Source organism: Rana temporaria, chromosome 3, assembly GCF_905171775.1.
Source record: "Rana temporaria chromosome 3, aRanTem1.1, whole genome shotgun sequence".
NCBI lineage: Eukaryota > Metazoa > Chordata > Amphibia > Anura > Ranidae > Rana > Rana temporaria.
In genome coordinates, this window is record NC_053491.1 from 464216910 (window position 1) to 464235225 (window position 18316).

Consider the following 18316-nt stretch of genomic DNA (forward strand, 5'->3'; position numbering starts at 1 on the left):
GGGTAACAAACCCCCGGGACTTTAAACGGTGTCAATAAAGGAAAAAATATGATAAGTAGAAAAATACATGATTTATTTGATTTAGACATACATAATTAAAAATGGAAGTACAAACAACCACAATATGATCCTAAATGGATATGTGTGGCTTCAGAAGGAGCCACACTCATGACCTGTACATGAAGTGCAACAATTTCCATAAATCAGCATGCAATAAACTGTAGAGAAGGTGCAGTAAAAATGCAGCAAAGATGCAGTATACTTAATATCCTGTTTCCAGTAACTCATTTCCTGCTAGCAGTGTGAACAAGGGGCAGTGCCCTCTCACCAATACCTGTGGTGCGGCTGTGAACTCTCCAGAGATTCAGCAATGTTAAGTAGAGGGTGAGAGGACGGTCCACCTACAGCACCGATACAGATGCAAAATCTGTGGTCTTTGCTGCACTGCCAAAAGCGGTAACCCAGAGCCACACTCGTGATTGCATCGCAGGATCCAGGCAAAGTTACTTACTTTGTCCCCAGGATCCTGCAATGTCTCCCCGAAGTGTCCACAGACTGTGTTCTCAGCTCGATCTATCACTGTGCCGGGCTCTGTTCCCTGGGAGGAGCCCGGCGCCAAATTCAAAAAGTGCAAAAAGCATAACACATACAGTACACTGTAATCTTACAGATTACATTACTGTATCAAATCATTTCACCTCCCCTTTGCCCCCAATGCTTTGCCCAGTGCCCTGCATGCAGTTTTATTTTATATATACTGTTCTTTCTGCCTGGAAACTTGAGATTGTACATGGCAACCAAAAAGTGTCCCTTTACGTCAAAAGCGGGTTTAGACCAGCAAAAAACAGCCAAAAGTAAATTTAGAATCGCTTGCAGAATTGAGAGATAGTGATTCGCGGGGGAAATTCATCATCAAACACTGAAAGTAACAACAGCGATCATTCTGCAAATGAGCAAATTTATTTTTGTTTTATTTGATTACATTATTGAATACGTTGTATTATTATTATATTATTATTATTTGTTATAATTATTTATAGTTATTTATTATATTATAATTTATGATTTTGTGTTTCAAACTTTATCATATCCGGGATGTCTACTAGACTCTTGTTTGGACAGATTTAAGTTATTCCTAAGAATTACAGACCTACAATTTAAAACAACAAATTTCCATGCAAAACAATGTACTGCTTTCAGCATCAAAAATCTGACATAATCATACCACCAGGGAGGTTAATAATACTCTGTCATCTAGTCTTTGTCAACTCTTCACTACCTTTAACTTTCTACTTTGTCCCCCATCATCTCAACCCACTGCCCAATAGATTGCCAGTCTCGTCAAAAACAAGATACATTTCATAAGGACACCTCCATTGTACAGATATCTTCCCAGATTAACATACCCTGTCTAACAGCACATTCAATAATTTCCTCTTTTGACCCGGCCACTACAGAAGAAGTTACCAAACATTTCTCAGACGCCCACCTAACCATCTGGACCCTCACAACTAGTATGGTCATCCGTCACCCTCTTCCTCTATCCTAGTTCCCTCACTCACATCTTCAAACTCTCCCTCCCTACTGACACGTTCCCCCTGATTTAAAAGCATGCACAAACCACCCCCATACTTAAAAAGCTTTCACTGTACCCCACCAGCCTGAAAAACTTAAAGGATCACTAAAGGATTTTTTTTTTTAGCTAAATAGCTTCCTTTACCTTACTGCAGTACTGGTTTCATGTCCTCATTGTTCGTTTTTGCTTTGAAGTTGCTGTAATTCTGCTGTGATCTCCACACTTCCTGGTTGTCTGGCTCCTTATGAAAAATCTCATGGCAGCTTTTCACTGTGGTCCAAGCTGTGTGTCTAAAACTCCTCAGAACCAATCAGATTCATTTTAAAAACAAAACACTGCCCTGGATTTGTTTGTTTTTGTTCTGTGGGTCTCTTTACTTCACAGAAACATGAAACCAGTTTAACAACGAAAGTGAAACTGCAGGTACATTATATGATTGAATTTAATCTATTTTTAATCATTTTTAAAATGAATCAGTTAACTTTTATGTCTCTATACCCTGTAAACAGTAATTTCAGCAAAAAATTTTTTTCCTTTAGTGACCCTTTAAGACCCATTTTCTTGCTCCCATTTACCACTAAACGTTTAGAAAACTTAGTCTACAACCTCCTTATCCCACTGAAAACAACCTTCTTGACCACTTACAGTAAATATTTTGCTTGTAACCCTCCACAGAAACTGCACTACTAAACTCAGTAAGATTTAACTGCTAAAATCAATGGCCACTACTCTATACTCTTACTATTAGACCTTTTTTGCAACCTTTCAACTCCCACAGGGTGCGTCTGCCCACCCACCAGGACACCTAGGGACGACGCCTAAAAATGTTTAGAACTTTATTAAAGTAGATATGCTTGATATGTGTTTTACTTATAGTAATGACCGCGATATGTGATTCTTAGCAGGACTGCGACATTGCGGCAGACATTGCGGCAGACAGACACTTTTGACACTTTTTTGAGACCGTTGACATTTATACAGTGATCAGTGCTATAAGAATGCACTGATTACTGGGGGCGATCAAGGGGTTAAATGTGTTCCCTGGGAGGTGTTTCTAACTGTGGGGGGAGGGGACTGAATGAAAGAGGAGAGAGATTGCTGTTCCTAATTTCTAGGAACAGCAGATCTCTCTCCTCCCCTTGTCAGAACGCGGCTCTGTCCGTTTACATAAACAGATCCTTATTCTTTCCCATGATCATGGGTGGCTGGTAAACATCACGGCGGCCGGCCATGCTCATCAGGACCCTTGCTGTGCAGCGGGCGCGTGCTTGCTATGCCTCTTAAAAGTAGCCAACGTACACCCACAGCGATTTGTGGGAACAAGCCAACCTGCCGCAGTATAACGACTGCGGCTGGTTGGCAAGTGATTATAAAGTCCTAAACATTTTTAGGCATCGTCCCTGGGTTTCCTGGTGTGTGGGCAGATGCAACCTGTGAGAGTTGATTGATTAATACCAATAGGAGGGACTTTTTGTTATGTTATAAGAGGCCATTGTTGTTATTTACTTTTTGCAACCTTTGACACAGTTGACCACCCATAATGCTACAGCCTCTCATCACACTCTCCATCAACTAGTTCTTCTTTCACACTTGCTTTAAGATCACTTCTCACATAGAGACCATCACCACCACCCCTCCGTTTTCCTCTGTCTCTACAAAAAAGAGAAGAGCCAGGAATATTAATAGCCCAGTCATGTAAAGAATGAAGCCAAGATTCAGCAATACCAATACCAAGCCTCCATCTCTCCTATTTTGCTTGGCAGACTTCTGGTATTGGTGAACAAACACTTTAATTCATTGCCACATTTTACACATGTATTTTGCAGGTTTTTTTTGTAGTAAAAATAGTACAATTTTCAATGGTTGTTTGTAACATGGGAACCTTCTTATCACCTTTCCCCATCTTTCCACATTCCACCCACCATTAGGGATTGGCCACTGTCGGACCTATTATAATCTAATTCACCCTCCCCTCCATCATCATTTTAAATGCCACTTCAGCCTTCCCATAAACCTCTCCCCCCCAGCACAGCAGATCCCCTTCCATTCAGGTACAAATCATCTTTAGCATATAGGTTGTACCCCAATTAATAGTCTGCTCAATGCTCTAGAAACCCAAATCCTTCCCTCTTGCACCAGGTCTTTTGCCATGCATTTTGTTTTCTAAGCTCCCCCTGTCTTTCCTGTGTTGCACATGGCACTGGCAATTTTTCAGAGAATATCACCTTGGAGGTCCTTCCCCTCAACTTGCAGCCTAGTTCTTTAAATTAATTCTTGGTGAGCCACCATCTTCCATACATTCTGTCATTGGTTCCAGCATGGACCAAGACAGGTGGGTCATGCCCAGCCCCTCTCAGTAAAGTCAAACATGTTGGAAAAAATATATACAAGCAGATATTAATGCATTTATCTGGGAGATTCTTTATTGAAGGCCTGTTTGCTGATTTTTTTGGTGGCAGTTCTGCTATCCATGCCTAACTCCTCAGAACATGTACTGGGAAGATGCACACTGAAGAACCACCAAGGAAGTTACAAGCAGTGTAAAATGGGCTCTTGTAGATATGAAAATAATTAAAATTAAAGTGGAACTTCAGTCCACCTCCCATGCGGCTCCACCCTCACGAGGACGCCACCAATATGCAGGGCCGTCTTACTTGCATCATGGGCCCCTGGGCAAAGTAATGCTCAGGGGCCCCTACAATGGAGACAGCACAGATAAACAGACATCAAGTATGTAGGAGGCAGACAAACAAAGCTTCCCTTTTTGAGTGGAGCTCTGCTTTAACTACATGAACAATCATGCTGTATAGCAAAGACATGGTGGGAAAATACTACATACATAAAGTAACAAAGCTGTCCTGTGCATATAATATATCTGCTATAATGAATCCTCACCAGCGCTATGGCCCCTCTACACCCCAGATATCCCCCCAGCACTCTGACCCCTCTACAGCCTAGATTTCCCCCCAGTACTCTGACCCCTTTACACCCCAGATATCCCCCCAGGACTCTGACCCCTCTACAGCCTAGATTTGCCCCTAACACTCTGACCCCTCTACATCCTAGATATTCCCCCAGCACTCTGACCCCTCTACACCCCAGATATCCCCCCAGCACTCTGACCCCTATATATCCTCCCAGCACTCTGACACCTCTACATCCCATATATTCCCCCCAGCACTCTAACCCTTCTACACCCTAGAAATCCCCCCAGCACTCTGACCCCTCTACACCCTAGATATCCCCCCAGCACTCTGACCCCTCTACATCTCAGATATCCCCCCCAGCACTCTGACCCCTCTACACCCAAGATCTCCCTCCAGTACTCTGACCCCTTTTCACCCCAGATATCCCCCGCCAATCTGACCCCTCTACACTATATATGTTCTCCCAGCACTGTTATCATATACCATAAGACACCCCTTGTATTGTGACCCCACTACATCCCTGATACCCCTCTACACTGTGGCCTCTCTACGTCCCTGATACCTCTAGCACTATAGTCACCCAAGATACCCAAAGCATTGCTACCCCTATACACCCCAGATCCCCCCCTCAGCATTGTTTTCCCCCATACATCCTTGATATCCCCCAGCACCATTATTCCATCGATGTAGTACCCCCTTTTCCAGTGGAGATACAGTGTATGTGAACTTTTGGCTATGTGCCCACATCCAGCACTGTGACAAGGACTAACCTATACTAATCAAGTCATGCAGGCAGAAGGAGGGGCGGAGGAGGGAGCATCCCTCCAGGCACTCCAAGCCCTTCGGTGCAAACAGTGCAAATAGTGCTGGACAGCTGGGCTTACCACGACCTTATCCACAGTGCCACTTCCTCAGTGCTGCCGACTCAGCAGCTCCCACTCCAGCGCCTACCCGAGGCCTCCGAGTTCCGAGCATTTATTCTGCATGGGGAGGGGTCAGAGCATCACTGGCACTCCGGCCTCGCCCCTCCCTGCTGGCTGTGAAATAATAGGTATCGGTCTGTACAGCATGGTGCACCGCTGCCAGCCTACCTCGCCTGTGTATCTATCACTGTCAGTGTCATAAAATTTTCGGCCAGCGTGGGCTCAAGCAGCAGCTTCTTTGGGGAAATTGTAGGGCCCCCCATGCAGCTGGGGCCCCCTGGGCAGTGTCCAGGTGTGCCCACTCATTAGGATGGCCCTTCCAATATGGCGCATGTGCAGATGTGCCCACAAGCTCTGCCCAGCCACTGGGCCTTGGCAGAGCCCATAGGCACATTGCACATGTGGATTTACATCCATGCGCAAATACAGGGAAGGTTTTGGACAAATAATTATATATTTTGTTGGCCAAAGACCAGACTGGCGTCTAATTGCTAAATAACATATTTGAAAAATAATACGTTTTTTTACTTTTGCAGATTGATGCCCCATCTATACCAAACGCTCTGGCACCTTGTTGTCCTGTACAATGTCCCGATCTCATACTCAAATGATAACCCAACAGGCTTGCCCCCCAGCGGGATATTGGTACCTGGAGATATTCTCATTGGGGCTGTGATTCCCCTCCATATCAACCCCATTTACAGAGAAGTCACCTTTCAAGAGAAACCCCCCGCAGATGTTTGCACAATGTAAGACATAGAAGTTCTGTTTATGGTTGTGAGGCTGGGCAAAGAATCTCATGCTATTCTGTGGTTCCATTAATATTTATTACCATTGGATGAAAATAAAGCTCTTGAAGCGGAGTTCCACCTATTTAAAAGTCAGGAGCTACAAAAAGGTGTAGCTTCTGACTTTTTATAATCAGACACTTGCCTGTCCCAGGGTACAGCGAAGCGGGCGTACGAAGCCCCGCGCCTCTCCCCCTCCTCTCCCCCTCCTCTCCATGGCGCCGGTCACATACTGTAAATCGCCGGGCAATCTTTTGGGACCTGTGACGTGTCCCAGAAGATTGCATGGATGGAGTGGGAGAAGTAATCTTCCTTGCCACGGCGCCAGGGGAGGAAGTGGGAGCTGGGTGCCTCTAAAAACAGGGTACTCGCTCCCCCCAAAAAAAACACAATTACAGCTTTGGCAGAAGGTACGTGGGGCCCCAGTGCAAGTTGTGTTATGGACCCACCTCTTGCTGCCTTTCCTTTTCTGAAGGGAAAAAATAATGGAAAGTCCTCTCTAAGAACTAGCATTGATGAGTGTTTGTTCAAATCAGAACTTAATTTCTCCCAATACATGTCAACAGTTATATGAAAGCAGCTCATCGATTAGGAAAAGGTCAACAGCAGGTTGTTGCAACTTAGAAGCAGGTTAAAGGGGTTGTAAAGCTTCATGTTTTTTCACCTTAATGCATCCTATGCATTAAGGTGAAAAAACACCTTGCAGTCACTGCCCCCCGTTTTACTTACCTGAGCCCCGAATTTCCGAGGGCGCAATGCCGCATCGTTCTCCCCATGCCTGATCGACTCTTCATTGGATAGATTGATAGCAGAGCAGCCATTGGCTCCCGCTGCTGTCAATCAAATCCAATGATGTGGCCGCCGGGGGGCAGGGCCGAGTCATACAATCGGCTATGGATGCCGATTGTATAGTACGGGAGCACGCCCACAAGGTAACACCCTTGGCAGAGAGCTTCCCAGAGGGGTTTAGCTCTTGCGGAGAGGAGCTGCGAGTGCTGACGTGGGACCCCAGAAGAGGACGATCGGGGCCACTCTGTATAAACGAACACAGTGGAGGTAAGTATGACATGTTTGTTATTTAAAAAAAATAAAAATGAAAGCTTTAGTATCACTTTAAGTGCAAATCAGAAGAAGGTTAGCTGCAGGTTGATGCAACCTAGAAGCAGGTTAAATGCAGAATGAGAAAGAGGTCAACTGCAGGCTACTGCAACTTAGAAGCAGGTGAAGCAGGTCAAGTGCAGGTCGAAAGGAAGTCAGCTGAAGTTTGATGAAATTTAGAAGAAGGTTAAGTGAAGGTGGCCGACTGCAGGTTGGTACAACTTAAGCCTCGTACACACGACCGAGAAACTCGACGGGCGAAACACATCGCTTTGGTCGTCGAGTTCCTTGTTAGGCTGTCGAGGATCTTGGCGAGCCAAATTTCTCCATTCCCGTTGAGGAAAAAGAAGACATGCTCTCTTTTTGGTTCGACGAGATCCTCGACAGTTTCCTCATCGAAAAGTGTACACACGACCGGTTTCCTCGGCAAAAAAAAATACCAGCAAGTTTCTTGCTGTTTTTTGCCGAGAAACTCGGTTGTGTGTACGAGGCCTTAGAAGCAGGTCACATTCAGGTCAGAAGGAGGTCAGATGCAAGTTCATGCAACTTAGAAGCAGGTTCTGTGCAGGTCAGAATAAGGTAAACTGATGGTTGATGCAATATAGAAGCAGATCAAGTGCCGGTCAGAAAGAGATCAGTTACTGGTTGATGCATCTAGCACTGAACTCTGAAAGATCTCTGAAGTATCTCAAAATGATGTCAAATGCATTTACCCATTGACACCAGCCCAAAGCCCCTCAATGTGGGGCCCTGGTGCTGGTTTGGCATCTTTCACTTTGCTTTCTGTAATACAGAACTTCTAATAAGGTGGTCCAAAGAACTACATATCACTTCACTATGGAGCAGAAGAGAAGCCATAGTATGCAGTATGCCACCTTCAAACCAGTGAACCTGGAGAGGTTCTCTTACCAGCCAATGCAAACATAACACCAAAAAGCTAAACAGTGTCCAGTGTTAAAGTTGAACTCCATGCAATCAGCTAAATACACAGATGAAATACCTACTGAATATGAGAGCTGTTTTGAGACTTACATAGCACTGCAAAATAGCATTGGCTATCTAACTGTCCTTTCCTTGTTTCATTCTTCATTTTCAGGTTTCTCTTTGAACAGTATCAGCTGTTGCAAGCTATGCGGTTCGCTGTTGATGAGATCAACCAAAGCGTCAAACTTCTTCCCAATATCACTTTGGGCTTCTATGCTTACAATTCCTGCACTGTACTGCAGAGGGAGCTAGAGAGCACCCTGTGGATGATGACGGGTTACAATTGGGTCATACCCAACTATTGCTGTCAAGACCGTCCACCACTGGCTGCCGTCATCGGCCATTCAATGTCCACATACTCCATCCTCATGGCTCACATTTTGGGGTTGTATAGATACCCACAGGTAAGATACATAAGCCATTAGAGGTGAAGCATCTGAGGTACAGACTGGATCCAGGTTTTGCCATTAGTCAAACTTTGGCCAATCAGAGCCTCTATGTATTTTCAATAAAGCTAGTAGGTTTCCTAAGTGGAAACTAACATAGTCACATAGTCCCTGCACAGTCCCTGTCCTCCAGAACCTCTCCCTAACACCAGATACTGTCCCTGACAGATGGGGAACCTGTCCCTATCCTAACCACTTGCAGAATGTGCGGAAAGCCGAGGGGCGTGCCTTAAATAAGTACTGCCCTCACCCAACATTTTTGCTGGGGTCACGCAGGGCACCAGCATCCAATCACACATCTTTTCTGCCAATGACCAAGTTATAGAAGAATCAAGTTCCTCCCAACTTCCTTCCCTTCTGTATTGCCGCTCAAGTCAAGTACCACCTACAGAAGTGAGTAATAACTGCACCTATTTAGCATCACATGCATAGTTCAATGTATACTCTGGGTTCATATTTGCCATCTGTCAGATGCCAAGAGTGTAGACAGGTGCTGGTGCAATACAGTTGGTATTGCAAGTGCTCAAGAGGTACATCATCAGTGGCACCCAATGACAGAAGAGAAGAGAGAAGACTCTAAATTTAAAGTGCAGTGAAGAAGATGGCAAATATGGCTTTTTAAAATGACTATAAAATAAGAAATTACTTTTCTTCACATTGATTGTACTCCTAACAAAGAGTTTGCTTATTTTGTTTTCCATATTAAATGCTACAAATTTAGATCATTTTGGGGTTTTGTGTACAGATATAGGCCCAGATTCACAAAGCACTTACGCCGACGTATAACTAGTTACGCCGACGTAAGTGCAAATGTGCGCCGTCGTATTTGTGCGACAGACCCACAAACAGATATGCGCCTAAAACCAGGCTACACCCCGCCGACGTAGCTTGCTTTCGCCGGCGTAGGGTGGGCGCACATTTAGGCTGGGCGCATGGTGCCGGTCCCATTGATGAGGGAAATACGGCGATTCACGAACCTGCGTGCGCCCGGCGCAGGCTACGCGAGGTGCGCGTAAGTTGTACATCCGGCGTAAAGTTATTCCCTATAAAGGAGGCGCAACCCAGCAGCAGACATGCAAAGGTCTGCACCAGGGAACACAAGCCGGTGTATTTTACATTGGACGTGTGTCTGGCTGGGCGTAGGTTACGTTCACGCTGTACACGATCCGGCATAGTTTAGGCAGTTGTTCCGACGTGGTTGTAAGCAGGCACACGGGGATGCGTCCATGTCACGGCGCATGCGCAGTTCGTGATACGTATCTGTCTGGCGCTCGGACCATAAGTTGCATGGGGTCACGCCTCATTTGCATGGGTCACGCCTACTTCCACCTACGCCGGCGTATGCCTTTGAATCCCACGCCCCGCTGGCGCAGCGTTGGGAGCACTGGCTTGCTGAATTCAATGCTTGCCTCTCCACGCTACGCCGGCGTGGCGTACGGCGTTTGCGCTACGGCGGCGTAATGTGTGCCCTTTATAGTAGACCTTTTTTTAGCACACACAAACCAGTACAAGATCATGACCATTTAATTGGGGCACCTAGGAAAGTCAAAGAACCCACATGGCCTAAAGAGCCACCCGATATTGAAAAAGTAGTGACAGATTGCCAGTTAAGCACAACTTTTTTCTCAATCATAATTCTTTTGGAAAAAAAATTGAACATATAATTACTATACCATAAGTGGTCTCTCCTGTATCCTCATCATTGACCACACATTTACCCTTTTCCTCGATAACAACATTATAAAAACTCACTATCAAATATTTTATTAACTATGATAATTGGCTTGCACATTTTCACCCAACAGATAAGCTATTTTTCAACCAGTTCTCTTCTAAGCAACAGGGCAAAGTTCCCTTCCTTCTTCAGGACCGTTCCAAGCGATTCTTTCCAGTCTCAGGGACTGGCACGGATGGTCACACATTTTGGATGGACGTGGATAGGTCTTGTTGCTGCTGACAATGATTATGGCCAAGAGGGCATTAAGATACTTAAGCAAGAAATAGCAAAATCTGGAGCTTGTGTGGCATTCACAGAGTATATACAGACATATTATAGAAACATCCATAATATTGCCAAGGTTATTAAGACCTCAACAGCTAATGTTGTGGTGGTTTTCTCTACGGACATCTATCTTATTCCTTTACTTGTTGAACTTTTGATACTTAACACAACTGGGAAAGTCTTTGTAGCTAGCGAAGCTTGGTCTATTTCAAACGTACTCTCAATAGAGAAGTATTCTTCCATCTTGTTGGGAACAATTGGTTTTGCATTTCGCAGCTCAAAGATCCCAAGCTTCCAAACCTATCTTAACAACATTGACCCGTACAATACTCCAGGTGCTTCTTGGGTCAACATTTTCTGGGAAGAAGCTTTTGGGTGCACGTTATCTGACCAAAAGATGGTTAATGGATCAAGGAATGCATTAAATGTATGTACTGGAGACGAAGACCTTAATAGCATCCATAATCTTTATAACGATGTGTCAAGCCTGAGAGCATCTTACAATATTTACACTGCTGTCTATGTTATAGCTCAAGCTCTTGATGACCTTATGTTTTGCAATGATGAGGAAGGATCCTTTTCAAGGGGAACATGTGCAGACATTGGAAAATTTAAAACATGGCAGGTAAAACACTGTCCAAATATGAGTTTGATAATACATATGCCATCCATGAAAATTCAGAAGATAAGTATTCATTGTCGTTATACTGCATTTAAACATTATGGCCCGAATTCACAAAGCACTTACGCCAACGTATCTCGAGATACGCCGCGTAAGTGTAACTATGCGCCGTCGTATCTGTGCGCCGTGCCCACAATCTGAGATACGCCTAAAAATAAGCTTCCTACGACCGACGTAACTTGCCTACACCGTCGTATCGTGGGCGCTTATTTCCGCTGGGCGCAATTGCCGCTCCCTATGATTTTCTATGCACATATGCAAATGAGGGAGATACGCCGATTCACGAACGTACTTGTGCCCGGCGCATAATATACACAGTTTGCGTAAGTCGTACGTCCGACGTAAAGTTATTCCCCATATAGGAGGCGCAACTCATGCTAAGGTATGGACCAGGGAACACAGCCGTCGTATTTTACGTTGTTTACGTAGTACGTGAATAGGGCTGGGCATAGGTTATGTTCACGTCGTAGGCAGTGATCCGGCGTATCTTAGGGAGTAGTTCCGACGCGATTCTGAGCATGCACACTGGGATGCGTCCACAGAACGGCGCATGCGCCGTTAGTTTTAAGTACTTTTATGGCGCTTGGCCCATCATTTGCATGGGGTCACGCCTCATTAGCATGGCTCACGCCCACTTCCACCTGCGCTGGCTTACGCCGAGGAACCCCAGCATAGATTTGAGAGCGAGTGGGAGCACTGGCTTTCTGAATACTGTGCTTGCCTCTGTGCGCTGCGTCGGTGTAGCGTATATTAGATACGCTACGCCCACATAAATATGTGCCGATGTATGTGAATCCGGGCCATTATTTGTATAGTTTTTTTTTGCTTGTTACATAAGTAAAATTTGGATAGCAAAATCCTTTATCTAACCTTTGACACTAACCCCCAGGCTTACCATAATCTTGACCGTTAAACTAACCCTTACAGATATATTCAGTTAAACATTAAAATACCTTATACACCACAGTCCTAACATTAACCCTTTTTTGATCAGAGGTCATTGATACCTAAATGCCCAGGTCAAATTGCGAACAATTACAGTATTAAACAGAAGAACACTGACAACTTCAGACTAAAGGGCAGTGCAGGCTAAATATTTATCTTATCAATAAAACCTCCAGCTTGCATGTCATCAGTCATTATGTCATAGCTGACATAGTGTCAGGGGGAAACCATACACAGACATCCAATATAGGTAATCAGATCGTTGGGCTGCACTTAAAGCGGTTGTATAGTCATTTTTGGAACTTTTACCTACCTTTTACCTAAGGCTTACCTGTAGGTAAAAAAACATCTCCTGAACCTTTACGGTTTAGGAGATACTCCCCTTGCAATGAGCCGCTGACTGCAGCGGTGCATGCGCACAGGGGATTCTCGGCTGAAGGCCCGGCAAACGCCGGACCTTTGCCGGAAAGAGGTCTCCCGCGCGAATACGTGGGAGTGACGACATTGTGACTCCAGCCACTCACTAGAGTCGCGATACCCGGAAGACATGCCGAGGCAACATGTCAGCTACCTCGGCGTGGACCAGGTAAGTTACCTTTAAGGTAAGTGTTTCATAATGAGCTAGTATGCAGTGCATACTAGCTCATTATGCCTTTTGCCTTACAGGTGACAAAAAAAATTAAAAAATTATGGGACTATACAACCGCTTTAAGGAATAAGGAACATGGTAAGTGAAAATATATATACCAGTATTTATTGAAGATAAAGACACACATGTAATCAAACAACAGCAAACCATACAAAGAGAACGCAACAAACCCCAAAACACCTAATCTAACTAATATATACAAGTAAAGGGAGCACACATACATAAACAAGGCAGGGACGAGAGGCAAGGGGAGCAGAAGGCCAGGTACAGGGAGCAGTCAGCAAGGGGGAGCTGGAAGCAGGTATCAAGGGACAGGTCTCAGGGACAGGATACAAGAGTCCAGGACAAGGCAGGAAATGGATCAGGATCTGGGTTCAAGCAAACGGATCAGGTTTAGGCAAACGGATCAGGTTCAGGCAGGGACAGGGCTTAGGCCTCGTACACACGACCGAGGAACTCGTCGGAAAAGACACATCATTTTCCTCGACGAGTTCCTTGTCAGGCTTGTGGAGAAACTTGACAAGCTTTCTTTGCGTACACACTGTCAAAACCAAATCTCCTCGTTCTCAAACTCGGTGACGTACAACACATACAACGGCAGGGGAAGTTTGATTCCACTGGCACAACCCTTGGGGCTGCTTTTGCTAATCTCATGTTACTGCGTGTTAAGTAAAAGTTTGGTAAGAGACGATTTGCACTTTTCAAACTGTTACAGCGTGACAAATGTGCTATCTCCATTACAAACGCTACTTTTACTGAAGGTGCGCTCCCGTCTCATACTTTATTCTGAGCATGCGCGGGTTTCTTAGCATACACACGAACGCGTTTCTCGTCGAAAACCAGCCCGACGAGGAACACGACAAGGAAATTGAGACTCCCGTCAAGGAAAAAGAGAACTTGTTCTCTTTTTTTCTCGTCGAGTTCCTCGACAGTTTCCTTGATGAAAAACATACACACGACCATTTTCCTCTGCAAAAAAGCTCTCCCACCAAGTTTCTTGATGGATTCTGTCGAGGAAAACGGTCGTGTGTACGAGGCCTAACAGAAGGAATTCTGGAGCATTGAGCCTTGGTTAAGGGCAGGCTTATATAGTCCACCAGACCCAGATCAGGTGTGTTTGATGGCTGGTTGAAAGTATTGGTGGGGAGACCTGCTGGTGGCCACCAGAACTACACCCACTGGTGCCGAATGCAACAGTGCCACCAGCAGGTGAGCCCAGTAATGACACCATTCCTGACACATAGTGATCACATGATCAGGAAGCACTCTGATTGGTTTCCAGTCATTAGTGGGGACCAGAGCTGCCATTGACAGCTGGGATTAAAAGTCACTACCCAAATAAAGTGTTAACTGATGGATCCCAGTGATGGGCATCTTTCACTTCTTTCAAATTTGAATTTACAGATTGATGAGTGGGAAGACTTTAACCCTTATCCCTTGACATTAATATAACCCTTAATTAAATCCCTAACACTAACCTAGCTCCTAAGGGTGCAAATAAATATATCAAACACAATACATACAAGCCCTAAAGCCTGTCATGATCTATGAGCACCAAGATCTTGGAAACCAGTGACCCAGCAAATAACTGATTGGTGGTGGCATTTTTAAGTCTGCAAAACAAAACCACTACCCCTATTTGCAAATGTATACAACTTGAGGCATGAACTCCAGCTCCAATCCTTGGAGAGCCTATGGCAGGTTCTACAGAATGGGGACACATTTCATTTACACCATTAATTTCACTTTTTGAAACTCAATCTTTTTTAATTCATTCAGGGATATTTATTTCTACAAATACTGTAGGGAAATTACACAGGCTGCCAGTGCTGACCTTAGTGTTATGCCAATGATATGAACATGTACAGTAGTTCTCATGTCCCTATTTTGTAGTGATATAGTGACATAGAAAGTCTGATCACCATAATGACCAGATAATTATCTGTTTTAGAAGGAGGTCAATGATGGCCACTGTATTATTATTATTATAAGGCCGCGTACACACGATCAGTCCATCCGATGAGAATGGTCCGATGGACCGTTTTCATTGGTTCACCACTGAAGCAGACTGATGGGCTGATGTGCGTACACACCATCGTTTTCAAAACCGATCGGGTCAGAACGCGGTGACGTAAAACACACGACGTGCTGAAAAAAACAAAGTTCAATGCTTCCAAGCATGTGTCGACTTGATTCTGAGCATGCACAGGTTTTGAACCGATGCTTTTGTGTACTAACCATCGGTTTTGACCTATCGTTCAGCCGTCCATCGGTTCGATTTTAAAGCAAGTTCTCTTTTTTTGGACCGAAGGACAACAGACTGATGGGGGGTACACATGGGCGGTTTGGACCGATGAAACTGAACTTCAGTTCGTTTTCATTGGTTTGGACCGATCGTGTGTACACGACCTTAGGCCTCATACACACGACCGAGAAACTCGACGGGCGAAACACATCGAGTTCCTTGTCGAGTTCCTTGCTAGGCTTGTCGAGGAACTCGACAAGCTTGCTTTGCGTACACACTGTCAAGCCAAAATCTCCTAGTTCTCAAACGCGGTGACATACAACACATACAACAGCATGGGAAGTTCGAGTCCACTGGCTAAACTCTTGGGGCTGCTTTTTCTAATTTCATGTGTTTGCGTGTTCAATAAAAGTTTGGTAAGAGACATTTGCACTTTTCAGTCTGTTACAGCTTTAAAAATGTGTTATCTCCATTACAAATGCTACTTTTACTCCCGTCTCATACTTTAATCTGAGCAAGCGTGGGTTTCTTAACATACAGACGTCCGAGTTTCTCGTTGAAAACCAGCCCGACCAGAAACTCTATGAGCCAAATTCAGACTTCCGTCGAGAAAATAGAGAACTTGCTCTCTTTTTGGCTCGTCGAGGTTCTCGACAGTTTCCTCGGCGAAAATGTACACATGACCGGTTTCCTCGGCAAAAAATATCTCCCAGCAAGGTTCTTGCTGGTTTTTGCCGAGAAACTCGGTCGTGTGTATGAGGCCTTAGAGATTTTCTTTCACAATCTTTCAGTAGAAATAAAAAAATCACTATTTCCCAAAAAGGGGACCACATTACCCACGGGATCCTTTGGTTTACAGATTACAACAGAAATTAATGTTTTTATTTTATGAGGTAACAAACAGTATGGCAAATATCAAAAGCTGTAGTAAACTTGAACTTCCACCATTTGCTTATTCATAATATAATGCATTTGTATTTTGCAAGTACCTGGATGTTTGTTCATCCTTGGTAGCAATTAATCCCAAATTAACTCTTCTTGGTCTTCCTTTGGTTTGAATACTGTAAGCTCCCTAAAGCTAATTAATTGTTATAAGCTACACTATACACACATTTTCTTTTCATTATTTAATGATTACAATTTAAGCTAAATCTGTTGCTGGGTTGTTGCTATCTGTACAGCTTATGCACTACTTGAAGAAAGTACGGGTTGAACTAAGTGACAAGAGAGAAGTGTTCTTTGATGAGAATGGGGATCCACCAGCTGCGTATGATGTTGTGAATTGGCAAAAGAACCAAGAGGGTTCCATGGTCCAGGTGAAGGTTGGAAACTACGACAGTGTGGCCTCATCTGGAAAAAGTTTTTCCATAAATTCAAGTTCTGTGTGGTGGCCAAATGGCAGACAGGAGGTAAATTCATATAACATCTGCTGTTAAATATGTTTGTAACTATAATGGCACAAATTACAATGGTGTTCAAACAGGTCTAATACACATAGGCAGCAGTAGGAGTGAATACAGGTGCATTGAATCCTTCTTCAAAATATCTGCATACATTTTTAATTTTTAGTAAGTTAAAATATTTGAAAAGGCTCATTTTGTTGAGTGCACTGGGACTCAATGAGAAGTGTGCAGATGGGGTGTAGAGCTGTGCAGTGGGAATAACAAACTCAGTTCCAGTGAAGTGAAAGGACTTGTATTAAAATAAAGCAGAGACCATTCACAAATAAGGCAGGGGAAGGCAGCCTAACCGATGCAGCTGAACTGACTTTGCCTGTAGAAAGGAGAAGAATGCGGCCTGGCCGTCATGTGGGCAAGTGTCCAGAGAAGTTGCGATCCCTAAGCTTTCCCTTCTCATTATGAACCTTTCCCTGAGGCTAGTTCTGTCCCAACCAGGTGGGGTATCTGTCTCTACTCTACCAACTAGCAAATGCATGTCAAACCTGGGAGCCAGTGCCTTAAAAAGCTCTGCCTGACCCAACATGGCCACCAGAGTGACGTGGGGCAGTAGCATCCCATGGGATAGCTTCCCCAGTGATCCAGCAAACCATAGAGGAACACTTTTCCTCCTGACTTCCTCTCCAACTGCAGTGCCACTGCGGGAGATGACACCTGCATTAGAGAAAGTAGACTGCACCTTCCTACAAGTGAATAAGGAGTATATAATATTTTCCTCACTCCTCATCTCCATAACATAAGAAGCAAGTTTTACTTAGTTCAGAGAGCAACGAGAACAGTGCTTACATATAACAGTCTGCAGGGTCGGAGAGCACAGGAAGCTCCCACAAGATTTCTGGCAGAATCATTAATTGTTTGTTTTTTTGTTTTTTTATCGAACATATGTAACAAGACCAAAAGGATGCAAATAAGAGAAGCTCAAGGTTAATGTTTCATACATTTTAAGTTGATTCACACTGCTTACACAAAGAGGCATGAATCATGGTTTAGAAAAGGTCCTGTAGATTTGGAAGGGTCAGAGTTAGGCCTCGTACTCACGACCAAACATGTCTGCTGAAACTGGTCCGCGGACCAGTTTCAGCGGACATGTTCGTTCGTGTGTAGGCAGTAACGTACAGAATTCCAGCAAACAATCGTCGGCCAGACCGTTTTCCAACGAACAACTGTTTCCTGGTCTTGCTTTAAAACAGTCTGCTGGAATCGTGTCCGTCAGACATGTTCGGTCGTCTGTACACAAAAGCAGCGTACAAAAACCCCGCGCATGCTCAGTCCAAATGAGGAGACGGGAGCGCTCGTTCAGGTAAAACTCGCGTTTCTTTGGGATATGGCACATTCGTCATTAGAAACCTTTTATTCTAGCAAGAGAACAATGTCTTAAAAAGGCGCACTAAACCACATTTTAAAGCCTCGTTTTATTAATTCTTCTCTTGCTAGAATAACCCCGTTCTCTTGCTGATGCAATTTCAATAGAGTTGTCCCATACTGAAATGTCACATTTCTTGCTTGTGATGTAATCCTTTAATAATGTTTTCTATGCCAGACGTGTGTTTTGGTTGGTGGTCCTCCATAATTTAGAGTAGTCATTTTTGTAAAG

At 44.3% G+C, this 18316-nt stretch overlaps 1 protein-coding gene across 1 annotated transcript; it reads left to right on the forward strand.

The window, feature by feature from the left end:
• Positions 1 to 3894: 3894 nt before the first annotated feature.
• LOC120930610 (extracellular calcium-sensing receptor-like) lies at positions 3895 to 16701 on the forward strand. The gene is made up of 5 exons (XM_040341785.1): positions 3895 to 3908; positions 5963 to 6175; positions 8409 to 8700; positions 10548 to 11369; positions 16447 to 16701. The coding sequence occupies exons 1-5, from the start codon at positions 3895 to 3897 to the stop codon at positions 16699 to 16701; spliced, it is 1596 nt and encodes a 531-aa protein (XP_040197719.1).
• Positions 16702 to 18316: the final 1615 nt, after the last annotated feature.